This window comes from Atractosteus spatula, chromosome 3 (assembly GCF_055471065.1).
Source record: "Atractosteus spatula isolate fAtrSpa1 chromosome 3, fAtrSpa1.hap1, whole genome shotgun sequence".
NCBI lineage: Eukaryota > Metazoa > Chordata > Actinopteri > Semionotiformes > Lepisosteidae > Atractosteus > Atractosteus spatula.
In genome coordinates this window covers 64,871,228-64,883,880 of record NC_142708.1, presented here as the reverse complement: position 1 = coordinate 64,883,880, position 12,653 = coordinate 64,871,228, and the positions used below count along the sequence as shown (strand labels likewise).

At 40.5% G+C, this 12,653-nt stretch overlaps 1 protein-coding gene across 1 annotated transcript in view; it reads right to left on the bottom strand.

Annotated features, from left to right (window-relative positions):
- Positions 1–308: 308 nt before the first annotated feature.
- rfx3 (regulatory factor X, 3 (influences HLA class II expression)) overlaps positions 309–12,653 on the bottom strand; it is a 44,977-nt gene continuing 32,632 nt past the window's right edge. The window contains exons 6-17 of the mRNA XM_088910643.1: positions 12,228–12,409; positions 11,621–11,740; positions 10,777–10,898; positions 9,822–9,937; positions 9,199–9,314; positions 8,292–8,446; positions 7,504–7,601; positions 5,646–5,795; positions 5,171–5,379; positions 4,414–4,567; positions 3,538–3,580; positions 309–1,771 (exon numbers count right to left, since the gene is read on the bottom strand). Coding sequence (XP_088766769.1) covers positions 1,548–1,771; positions 3,538–3,580; positions 4,414–4,567; positions 5,171–5,379; positions 5,646–5,795; positions 7,504–7,601; positions 8,292–8,446; positions 9,199–9,314; positions 9,822–9,937; positions 10,777–10,898; positions 11,621–11,740; positions 12,228–12,409 — 1,689 coding nt within the window. The 3' untranslated portion in view covers positions 309–1,547. The remainder of the gene's footprint in view (positions 1,772–3,537; positions 3,581–4,413; positions 4,568–5,170; positions 5,380–5,645; positions 5,796–7,503; positions 7,602–8,291; positions 8,447–9,198; positions 9,315–9,821; positions 9,938–10,776; positions 10,899–11,620; positions 11,741–12,227; positions 12,410–12,653) is intronic.

The window sequence follows — 12,653 nt, the reverse complement described above, 5'->3', positions numbered from 1 at the left end:
TTTCATATTATCACTGGGGACCATACAGTACACAATGTGGTCACCACAACACACAAATACTAGGAAGAGAAAAAGTGTCACAGAAAGACCAGGCAGGAACCGTATTTCTTTTCCTCGCTAGTGCCATTAGTGCAAACTAGACACTGGAGAGAATCCATACTTTACCAGTGACAAACAGGCTAGGACCCTAAGTGTCTCCTGTACTGTTTTTAAATATTGGACTCGAAAACTAGACCATAGTGTCTTGGAATGGTTATGTTTACAGTTTTGGCAGTCAGACAAAGATGTCATGACATGTAGACCATTGCTTTTTTTTTTGCTTGAACAGCACAGATTGGTTTTTCCAACCATCTGCATCAACGTACCTCCTGTACAGTAATAATGTGTGCCAACTGCTAAACGAGGTAATGGCAGAATCCACAAAGTCACTATAGGGGTAATTACAGACACAAAGGTTTAAAAAGAATCTCAGTGAGTGATACTAATCTAATTTGTAGCTGCCCTTATACAAGATTCTGACTGTGCTACACCTGCTCTACAACAGGAATTAAACTGCCAAATTGAAAGATATCAGTTCAACGCTCCTTTAACTTTAGGTTCCTTTTATACATCTCTGGACCCTAATGGTCCCTGCTGCACTGAGGAGGAAAGGAGCTTTTTAATTCAGACATTTAGCTGAGACTTAGGTTGGCACCTGGGGCACTGGTGCCACTATGGAACTGTGTCAGCACTTCTGGTACAGATGTATGTCACTAGACTACCTCTTAACACGGATGTTTTTCCTTAGGGACTGCGAAAATACTTCAGTCATGTGTGAGATTATTAAAACAAAAGAGGAGCACAAAGGGAGACAGGCTGGCCATATTTTGCTGAGTGAGAGACAAAGAAACGGCACATTCAGAGTAAGGCAGGGGTGACAGCGTCACCTGAACTGAACTGGGGCTACACACACAGGCTGAAGCTACACACAGGCTGAGCAGTTTCAGGGGGAAAGAATCAAATGAATCTTGTGTAGTGGCTTATGGGATACCAATGGGATTTTTATCAAGCAGGTCACTACCATAACCTTTGGTACATGAAAGCAAGTCCTTTTTTTAAACTGCCGATTGTTCTCTTTCTTTAAAGAAGTTCTTCCTCTTTGTTGGAGCAGGTTGTCCAATACAGATGGGAGAACTGGACCTGTGTTCGTGGCCACAAAGGGTGCAGAGAATTACAGAAAATGACATTTCAAAACATTGAATCATGCCTCGTTTCCCAAACAGACTGCTTCACGTAGGTTGACAGTGACTTTATCTTTCCGGGTGGTAGATCAAGCCCGAGACCCCCCTAGTTCAACTCACCTGCCCTTCTTTGGGTGAGAGAACCCTGTTCAGCCCAGTGCGCTCAGTTCAGGCTTCACGTGGTTTTGGTTCTTAGGCTTAGAATCACGAACACCCTTGTTCACGAGACCAAGAGAAATCTGCAAACAGTCAAGCTACAGGTTTAGACGGCTATTGAGAGAGCATGGTGACAAGCGACGGAGAGAGGTGCTCCAGCCCCTGGACGCCTCAGACCGAGGCGTAGGTGTTTCCGGTGGCGCTGCAGTGCCGGATGGTGGGCGTGCCAGGGAGGATGTGCTCAGGTGGCAGAGAGTTCAGGATGATAGGCTGAACACCGCCGTCCAGCGCCCCCTGTAAAGCCTGGCTCACCTCTGCTTTCTCTCTCTTAGCCAGTGGCTCCCCCGAGTCCTCCATTTCATCCTCCATCTCGCTCTCCGCGTCACTCACTTCATCTGCTCAGAAGGGAAACGCATACATTAGGACAATCTGGATTCCTTGCCTCTCTGATTCAGCAATGTCCTGTTTTACTAGACTGGGTTGATAGACCCAGCTCATTAAGGACCTGCTTTCATTAAACTTCGATCCCTTAACCTGCTATAGTGCTTCTACTTGATTACAAGGAGAATTATTTGGTCTGGAGCCTTTCTTTAACAATCTGATAGTTCAAGACGAATATACACAAAATGATCTGTTCTCTCAAAGCCTCCTCTAGCCTGCAGCTTGTCATAAATCAGTCAAATGATGATAAATAAAGTTCAATTCCCCAAAAAAATGCTACTGTAGAACAGAAGTTACAAAAAAACAGTTTGCTAACAATGTATTAATTGAGGTCTACATTGATCATTCTGCCCTTAGGTCAAACAGGCAGACGTAATCCACACTGTCAAATTCGTAGTCCAAAACTTAAACTGACCACTTCTTAATATGCATCTGTTCATTAACACTATTATGTTTTTGCTAATGCAGCTTCCCAAGTGGAATTTTCTCTCAAAAGTTGCTTTTATTAAAACTATTTAAAAAATCCAAGCCTTTTCTTTTGATTCTAACTGAAATTTGTATATCCAGAGATCATGTTGCTCTAGGTAGGGTTTCCTGCAGTTGTATAAAGGGCTGCCTGACCAAAAAGTGGTGATACCATGCCAGACAAATGTGTGAACACTGGCAAAAGGTACACAAGAACCCATATCGACATATTGTTTTGTTGTACAATACCGCAAGATTATTTGCAGCCAGCAGCCATGATGGTATGTAATCGCACAGCCTCAGGTCTTGCGCATTGGGACCAAATCTCACAGTCTAACACCTTGGTCTGAAAATCTGTCATATTTTCCTCAAGTCTAAGTTGATTTAAAAAAGTGAAGAAATGAATGTAAAATTCCTGTCGAGACTCACGATTCCGTTAAGTAACCCAATGTTTTTTTTTGTATGTGAATTAAAGAAACTATCAATTCCAATAGTATGCAAATGCAATTTTTCGACGTACAATCACACACATTTGAATCCTTGGGAGCTATGTTAGTAAGACGCAGAAAATAAAACTCAAGAGTTCCTTTGCAGCAGAATCATTGGGTCACCGACAAATACTGTGTCCCTGCGTTACTTGCCCCTTAATTTTCAAAGTGAAAAAATTAGCCTCAATAGCACAATGAACACAGTGGTCGTTTGATGCGGACAGAAAATAGCAAATAGCAATGCGTTTCAAGTACAAAGCTATTCCTTGTGCAGCATCATAGGTAGCCTGCATCTTCAAACTACTTGTTGTGGTCAAATAACATCTTGTGCAGGATAACATTGTTCAGTTACATTAAAAAGATATCTTGCTAGTTTACAAGATAGTAATCTAATTTCTAGAAGGCTAGGGGGTGTGGCTGGGAGGGGTGGAGGTTACTATCTGCCCAAGCCTTTCCTGCAGGAAACCCTGTTGGAAAATTAACAAGCTTCTGGTATTGCCTTGAAACAACAACAACCTTGTTGCCACTGTCTGCTTCACTATTAACTACAATAGCAACAACAATAGTTAAAGTATGTGGTTACCACATGTAAAAATGTGAAAATGACAGAGGAGCAATGAAAGTCCAGCAAAACTCGAATATATCAAGAAATTCTTTATATAGTATCTGTTTAACCAACTGCTATTATTTAGTTAGCATATTACAGATTTATTTTTTTGTAGTGATATCATGCACCACACAATCAACAGCTGTAAAGTGTTATTTACCTTTGTCGATATTTGCAGGTGACATGGTATTGAGATCATCAAACTTCAGGGTGAAGAGAAAAAAACAGTTACATGACACACTGAGCCTCTTTTGCAATACGTTCACAGCAACACTTCACAATAACAGGCTTCTTTCAGTTAAAAATTACATCAGTTAGGGTATGCAAGAAATATTTTGACGCGAAAATGCTTTTAAGGAATCCTACAAGAAGACAAACTAAAACAAACACTACAGAAAAACTGAGGAGTCTTGACCCCTCTTCTGAATGTCATGAAATCCTTATCAATCTGTCTGAACCTGAACCGTCTGAACAGTGTTCTTCTCTCTGATGTGCAGTCCTGGCTTTCCTCAGAGTCAGTAGGAAGAGTTCAGACAAAAAAACATTTTTTTAATTACCATGTATTTAATACTGCTTTTGACTTTTATGCCCTATAACTACTGTAACTATTTGAATAACTGAGCATTACTACATTTCTAAAAAGTATGAAATGTATCTCTGTAATGGTTCTCCATCACACATGTCAGTGATGTGAGAAGGGGGCATGGAGAAAATTCAGATCCTAACACAGAGAGGTGTCACTTTTATTTTCCTCAGGGAGACCCACTACCAAACCCTTTATCAGCCCCTGAGCTGGTTTAGCTCATATCCACTGAGGCCTCACTTGAGATCAATAGATCAACAGATGTAACAAGAGCCTTAATTTGATTTTAACTTCAATTTCAAGGTTTCTAGATTAAACACTACTGGATTTAACAATGTAATCTCCACAGAAAATAATTTTAATAAGACTAACTTCATTATATCTTGAAAGAAAAGTAAAACAAAAACAAACCAACTGAGAGTACAAACTTGTCCCAGGATATTGTTTCCTTACCTCTCCCATGACAGCAATGGGCGTCTCACCAGTTGCCTGGGCAACACGATGCTCCACTAAATAAAACATGTACTCGTCGTAGAGGAGGCGAATGAGATGAAATGAACCGAAACTAGCAGCACTCCGTAAGGTGAGGTCCCGGATCACCATGGAGCTGGAAAAGACAGTGTCAAGCTGAAGTGTGATAACTGCAACAGAAGCACATCAAACTACCAACAAGCATAACTGTGGCTCTCAGACTGGTAGAAGTAACAATTGAATTGAAAACATGGATTAACAGTAAATATGATGCATGGAATGTCATTAGAATATTAAATCATTAATTTCAGTAATGTCCAGCCAGATTGCCTCCTATACAGTATGTGATGGACCCAAGGGACCCAAGCCCAAGAGCATATACTCATTCAAGCAATACTAGAATCCATAACATATACTGATTCATTATTAAACATCTGGGTAACATGACAATCTGGTACCCTGCTGAAGCTGATCTAATAAAGAAGCAAACTCTGTGCTTCCAAATGCTCACATTTTCCGAAATGCAAAGGAAGATATTTTGTCAATATATGTATTTCCAAATGTCCTCCTCTCATTTCTAGCCTTTCTTATGGTCAAGACTAGCAATGAAACAAGCAGGATGGGCCAAAAGAACGTTTTAAAGACAGACAGGTAAGGGCTTAGATTACTTTATCAACTACAGTTGAGAAAGAGCAGACAGACAGAGGGTATTCTGACTTTATCGGCTGTTATTGATTACCTGTAAAAGGACCACTTCAAGAGGAACTGCCGAGCAGCTTTAGGGAAACTGGGCCTCCCTTCATACGGTTTCAGCACCTGATTGACCACATTGTCCAGCCAGGCTGCCCACTGTTCCAGGGTGCTCTGCTGCTGCAGGGTCAGCTTGAAGTCTTGCTCCAGCCTCTGCACCACACTCTCTTCACACTGGCACACCCAGGAAGCCTGTTCCTGCAAGGATGAGATCTACCAATCAGTTCCCCAATAGAAATATGTAGAGGAGCAGCCTGCTTTGCTCAGCAAAACTTTAACTGGTGGTCAGGAATGTAAATGTCCTTCTTATGGAGAGTTTTCAAGAACAACTGAGAGGTTAGGATATTTTTCCATCTAAATGCATGGTGACCAGCATGTTATGTGTTACCCCTCATAAGCATGTTAATTTCTGTCCTAAACATTGCTCAGGAACATGTGCGCAGTGACAGGAGACGAGGGCTTGCCTGTACATTGGCGAAGTCCACGCGGTTGAGGTCACTAAGCATCTGGTTGATCTGCGAGGTGTTCTGCAGCACAGCCCGGGCAGCCTGGGCCAGGTGGTTTAGAGAAGTGTATCTCCGCAGGGTCTGGGCAAAGGCACTAACAGCAGCAACCTGTGGGCAAGATAAACTACTCTCACACGGCCTGAATCTTCATTACATAATAGCATTATTATTAAACATATAGCTATAATACACCATCACCACATTATTGCTTTTATTATGATTATATGATGATCATTTATCTCTATAACAAATACCTTTAGAACACAAAAGCAGTTTGCTGAGGGTAGGGCTAAGATTGGTGACACAATGATATCTGTGCACCCAGGCGTGTCCCTCCTCTGATTGGCACTGAACCTCCTGGACACAGCTGCATAACCCTATGATGTGGCTTGAAGGTAAGTGGGTTGGAGGAGTCTGACTGGAGCTCCTCTTCCTCCCCCATATGAAGCTGCAGGATTTGTAACCGTGTGCTGAGATGTGAAAAACACTATTTTCCACAACATGCCAATCAGGTGGTATCACAAATGTAATTGGCAAATCGGACGCTAAAAAAGAATCACTGATAATCAATTGTGCATGTAATTAATTTTTGACACAAAGGATGTTTATCACCAGGTTAGTGTTTTCTTCTTGATCTTTGCAGAAAGTGTAACAATGCTGATGTGGAGAGAGAGGCAACGTTCATTCCACATCATTCTGCACCAGCAGCACTTTGTCAAACTCCATCACTGAAGGGCTACATTTTCCACCCCAGGAACAATAGGTCTGGTAATAGATGCCTACATTACAACAAGATTACATCCAGCTATGGCTTTAGGAAAAGCTCTCAATCAGTACATGAATAAGACAGCCTCTTACTCGCTGTCCACCTCTTACATAGCACAGCACGTTTCATAGATGTATTTCCCTATTTTGAGATATATATTAACTCCCAAAATATTGAATGTCAAATTTAGGCCCAGTCCTTGGTGTTGACCATCTTACTCTCTTGGTTATTAGTAGCTCACAGACTCTCAGCCATTTCTTGAAAGATCCTTGAAAGCTATGGCTGGATAGCTTTTTATTCCAGGTACCAATGGCTCAATGTAGTCTGCTTTTCATTCATTGTGAACACTACATTACTTATCTAAATGTATAAATTACCAAATCACTAACTCAATTAGACCTTTTTAATTTAATCATTTTTCTGTGTTCAAGTTCAAGACTTGAGGTAACTTGACAATACCAGAAATTTCACAGCTGAACTAAAAAAAAACAGCTTTATCGGCATATAGCAACTTCTTATGAAAATGATGTTATGTTCTGTGACGTGTCTGTTGAGAAGCTAGTCTTACAGGAAGAGGGCATCTCTAATGCTCTTCATGTTCAGTGAGTTTTCACCAACATCAGTTCAATGAGATATACATTTTGCTCCAAACATAGTGGGACATGACAAGTCTAAAGCGGGATTTTCACTATAATAATAATCTAATCTAATAATAATATTTTCTCATGAAAACAGAACACAACTCTTAGGTACAAAGTATTTAAAATAAAAAAAAGATAATTAATTTCTACCCTCTTGGGCCAACTTACCAGGTAGAAAGTTTTATACTTCTTTTAAGAAGCAAAAGTATTTGGAGCATTAGCTGGCAGATGTCTTTTGATGGTCAGGTATTTGTTGTTGGGTAATTAGGCACATAAAAAAGCTGTGGATATCATATAGACCTATCTCACTTCAGTGCTTGGAGTCTGTCGTCAAATGACAAAGTGAGAACCAGCAAAATGTTTCTGGGTTATTCCAGGTCTTGCAAACTCTCTGAATGAAACCCGTTACCTTGGTTTGAATCATTTTCTGTGGAATATTGTTCATGGCATTGGTTAGCCAGCCTTCAAGGCTTTTTGCAAAATTGCGGATGGCTTGGGTCAAGGCACCTAAAAGAAAAAAAAATGGAGGAAAATTAACACAGGTAGATAAAGAGATATTAACTAATATTTCAGGTGGGTAACAGTGTCAGCATGCGTAGGCTGCAAAGGAACAAGTAATACGTTTATTCCATGCTGAAAAAAAGAAGAAAGAAAACACAACATTTCGGCCGTGGAGGTTCGTCAAGGTGTTGACACCTGAAGAAGGCTCCACGGCCGAAACATTGCGTTTTCTTTCTTTTTTTTCCAGCATGGAATAAACCTCTTACTTGTTTCATAACTAATATTTGACTACAGATTTTGAGTAAATGCATTCTGGGACAACTTTCTATGGAGATATATAATTATTTTATATTCCAGATGTTGTCATACAACTATTCTAACTATTCTATTCTAAAGGGTACAATTACAATGACTGGCTGTGCCTATTAACTCATAAATCAAACTAACTCAATGTCTCTTCTATAACTTAGTGGAAAGAGGTTTCCTCTATCAGAGCTCTATACAGCATAGAAGAAGGTTTTAATTTGCCTGTTTTATGAACAATAAGTATGAATGCATTGGCGGATACAACCACTGAAATTTGACAATTTAATTCATAATATTGTCTTTCAGTACAGAATTGGCCCAAAGGTAAGTTTTCTTATCTTATTCTTATGCAGACTGTGAATTTGAATAGCGGATGCAACATTGTCTTACTAGGAATAGGTCTAAGTACATCAGGGATGAGGATCTCCACCAGGGCCTGGTACATCACATGGTCGCAGTTACACATCCACTTCAGGACTGTCTCATTTTTGCACAGCAGGATCAGTTTTGATTTGGGCAGCCTGCCTTCAATTTCACTGACATTGCTAAGAGGAAAAAAATAAACATTACAGATATTTTTAAAAATATCACAAAGGCCATAATTGACTTGTGAGAAGACATTACGCTGTTCAAGTATAGCAGTGATACTTGCTCTGGGTCCTGTAACCACAGTGTCTTTTGGTTGTCTTTCAGCTGCATCACATAACTGAACCAACTGCTCATGTAATTTATCTCAATTCCAAATTTGTCCAGGCCTTTAACTATGGAAGAGTTCCCTAAAACCTGCATGGCAGTGGCTTTCAAAAACAATAATTCTGTTCCTGAGGTTTTCATGCAGAGTGACTTATGATTTTAGTTGGATGTCGAGCTTCTTGCTAGCAGATGAAAGCACTGCATCAATATTGCAGGCTGGATTTAATATAGGATAGAAGGGCCCTGCACTGGCTAATAAAACAAATTTATTTAAAACATTATTGGAAATTTACATATCTCCTATTTGTATATTAAGAAAAATTGTTTAACAATATAAGGAATGTATAAGTAACTTGTATTTCCAGAAAAAAAAATATTAACTAAAAGAATAAAGGGATCTGACTCATTATAACAGTGAAGAGCCCCAATATTAAACTTTCATACGAGGTTTGGTATCTTGAGACAGTGGCCAATGTTCAGCCATAACTTTTACTAATTAAGAAAGTGAACTAACAGAGTGGGGTTGGAAAGAGGAAGACCCTATATTTCTAGATACTTGAGTATTATAGCATTTAGGTTTTGCTCGGGTACGTACTGTACAGACCTGTTCTCAGTGATGGTGGATCCCTCTAGTGTGACAGAAGGGGAGTAACGCCAGAAGGTTTGCCAGAGCTTCTCAATGAGGCTGAACTGAAGATTGACCACCACATCTAGAATAGCCTGGTAACCACAAGAAAGACAAGGAGGCCCCCTACTTAAACACTGTAAGACTTCCCAATCCAGGTTCTCTGGATCGGACTACTCTCTAGATCCATTGTAACTGAGCATTTAATTACATAAACAAACTCTTTATTGTACACATAATTAGCATAAACAGACTTATGTTTTCAGCTCTTAAAGAATGCAGTTCTGAGTTACTTTAAGTTCCTGACATTAGGTCATGATTATAAGTGAGAATCTATTCTCAATTGACTTATGTGGTAAAATAATGTAAAAGTCTTGCTTCTAAAATATAACCTGAAATTGTCTACTGTCAAAGGCCAGAAAAACAATTAAGAAAGCAAATAACTAGTTTGATTAAAGACTTCATTAAATAATTCAGAGCACTGATAGAATAGGAAGACAGGAGGTCCTGAGCAGTAGAAATGGGAAGTGCTGACTGACAGTACTACCCTTGTGTTGGATACCAGTACAATTCTGTGTTTGAGGAGAAACACATGGACTTACCTCGCAGTGCTCTCTGTACAGGGTCTGCAGGGTCTTGATATCCTCAGGAGTAATGATGTCCATAATAGTATCGCCAAGGTCAAGCTCCACGAAATCTGGGAGTGCTCGAGAGGCATCTGTGTTCCGGAAAAAATGCAACTGTTTAATAAAACAGAGGACTGTGGTCTTGATCATTCAAGCACAAAGGTGATTTTATACTATAATACATTTTAAATACAACAGGTGTGATTATGACAGCTGAATGGAATGGTGCTCTGGCAGCAGATAAAAGGAATCTGTATCTCAGAGAGGTGGCTTGAGTTTCTCAAAGTATTGCATGTTACTTTGAATACATGCTCAATTTGCGAGGAGAAAAGTATCTTAACATTTGGAGAAACAGAATTATCATTTTCTCAAAAAGTGGAGTGTTTGTGCTGGAGTATTTATTTTAGGGCTTAAATGAGACCATGTAAAAAATAAGGTCACAGAGTGTAGGCGATTCCTGTATACTGTACTTTTTCACAAAACACTTGCATTTTTCTGTGCCTGGGCTAAGCAAGTTTTAAACAAACAAGTTTTTAACAAGTAGTTCAGGTGGGTAGCTGCGTCAGCATGCGTAGTCTGCAAAGGAACAAGTAATAGGTTTATTCCATGCTGAAAAGAGAAGGGAGAAAACACACTTCTTCAGGTGTGAGAAAGACAGGGCAGACAGCAAAGATTAAATAGCACAGATGAACAAAAGCTGGGAGAGGGGAGGAGGCAGGAGGGGCAGAGAGGCCACTCAGGAAGTGCAAATTGGAGAGGGGTGGAGAAAGGTGTGAAGTCAAAACCTGCAACATGTGCAAAAGAAGGGAAACACAGAAGGAACAATATGCCGGACTGAAGGATAAGTACATATTAAAAGACATCATTGCACTGTCCTGTAACAACACATGCTCTCCTAACTGAGCGTTCTGCGTAGCGTCACTGATCTTACCCAGAAACTGCTGGTGGTGCTGGCTCTGGGCTATGACAGTCTGCTCTGCTGCTGTTGGTGTGTGCTGTCCACTGCCTGCAAAGTTGTCCCCCATCCCGTCCACTTTCTGCACAGGCTTGTACCTGGCAAACAATAGCCACAACAATAACTACAATAAAGCTGTACCAATTTGCTTCAGAAAGCATAAAGAGACTGAGTCTGAGAAGAAGACATTAAAATTCTCTTCACATGGAGAGACATGACACTTTGCCACAGAGTAAGATTCTCAAAGGCACTCGACAATCTCTCAAAGATTTATTTCATGATATTTTAGCTGTCTGACCATTAGGCCATTAGCCCTTACAACCAACTGATTTGCTAACCATTCCATTGTCTCTAATTTACTGAAACACTTCAAACACAAGGGCTTGTGCAGTCCTAAAAACAGCTTCTACTGACTCTTTCTGTAGAACATAATCTGTATAGGTTTAAGCACACCACAGTCAATGGTGAAACAAACATCAATTTTTTAAGAGGCTTTTCCAGGGTATTTGAGTTTTTCCTTGAGGGGTAAAAGATCTACCTAATCTCATGGCTGTGCTCTGTGATATTGTGCCCATGGTGTCTGCCCAATGTGACTCTATACACATAAGTCTGTGGTCCTCGGAAAGGTTGTTCTGTTCTGTGTGGCATCTCCGTGCAGTGTGCCACTGTGTGCTGTGATGGTGTACATACGGATGTTGTGTGATAGGGTGAGCTGCAGTGCTGTGCAGTTTGGTGGGAGTATAACACGATTCTGTAGAGTTCTGTGTGCGTGGTGGTACAAAGTGGTTCTGTGTGGCACTGTGCAGCCTGCAGGCCTCACCTCTGTTTCTGCTGCACGGGCTGCTGCCTCAGGGCCATGTACTGCATGTCTTCTTGCAGTCGGTTCAGAGGGGAGTCTGGCTTCACACGAATCCCATAGTAGTGGTACTTGGAGTTGCCCCTGTTATCAGAGGATGTTGCAAAGGGACAAATGAAACACCCTGTCAACTGGTTTTATTATTATGACCATATACCTGTCCAGAAAGCTGATGCCATCTTCCAATTACAAAAACAATGACCCTACAGTTTATATTGTAGAATATTATAAACACATGAATGTGTGAACAGTACAGTTACAAGACAAAACTACAACTTCAGTGTTAGTTAAAACAAAGTTTTAAAGTGAAGCAAAACAAGTGCAACATACATGATAGCAATATAGAGAAGTAGCTACAGGATAATAATAATAGAACACGTAGCAGGACTTTAATGTGTCTGTGAATTAACATAATGAACTTAGCTTTGCTATCTGTCTTTGGTTTTACTTCTCTGCAGTTTGCAATGAGAAAAAGGTTTTATTGTAACTTCATATCCACGTTTAGCCGCTGTGGCAGGCACAGCCAATTTGGACTTAAACAGAATGGTAGTACAGTGTGCTTTAGACCAACCTGGTACCAAGTCTCCTGGTCCTCAGCCCCATGAAGATGGAGCGAATGAGTTTGCCAAAGGAGGCAGCATTGACAGGGTCCAGCTTCTGCTCCTGGCAGTGCCGCAGGTAGTGGTTGTACAGGGTGCTGCGTGGAAGGCTTACCCCCTCCGCTGTCTCGTAATTGTCTAGCAGCCACTGGAGCTATGAAACAAAAGCAGGACTCAGCACTGACACTGTCCCCCCTCTCTGTCAGGCCTGCTTCACAATACAGAAAACCAACAATTTCCGATCTCAGAATCTTCAGCGTTAAAAGGATAAATGTGATATCTTTTAACTGTTGGCTATTATTCTGCTTTCAAAAATATCTCATCGTTGAGTTCAAAATTATTTTTCCCACTCAATTTAAATAAGGCCCCATCACCACATCAGAGAATATAATAACATT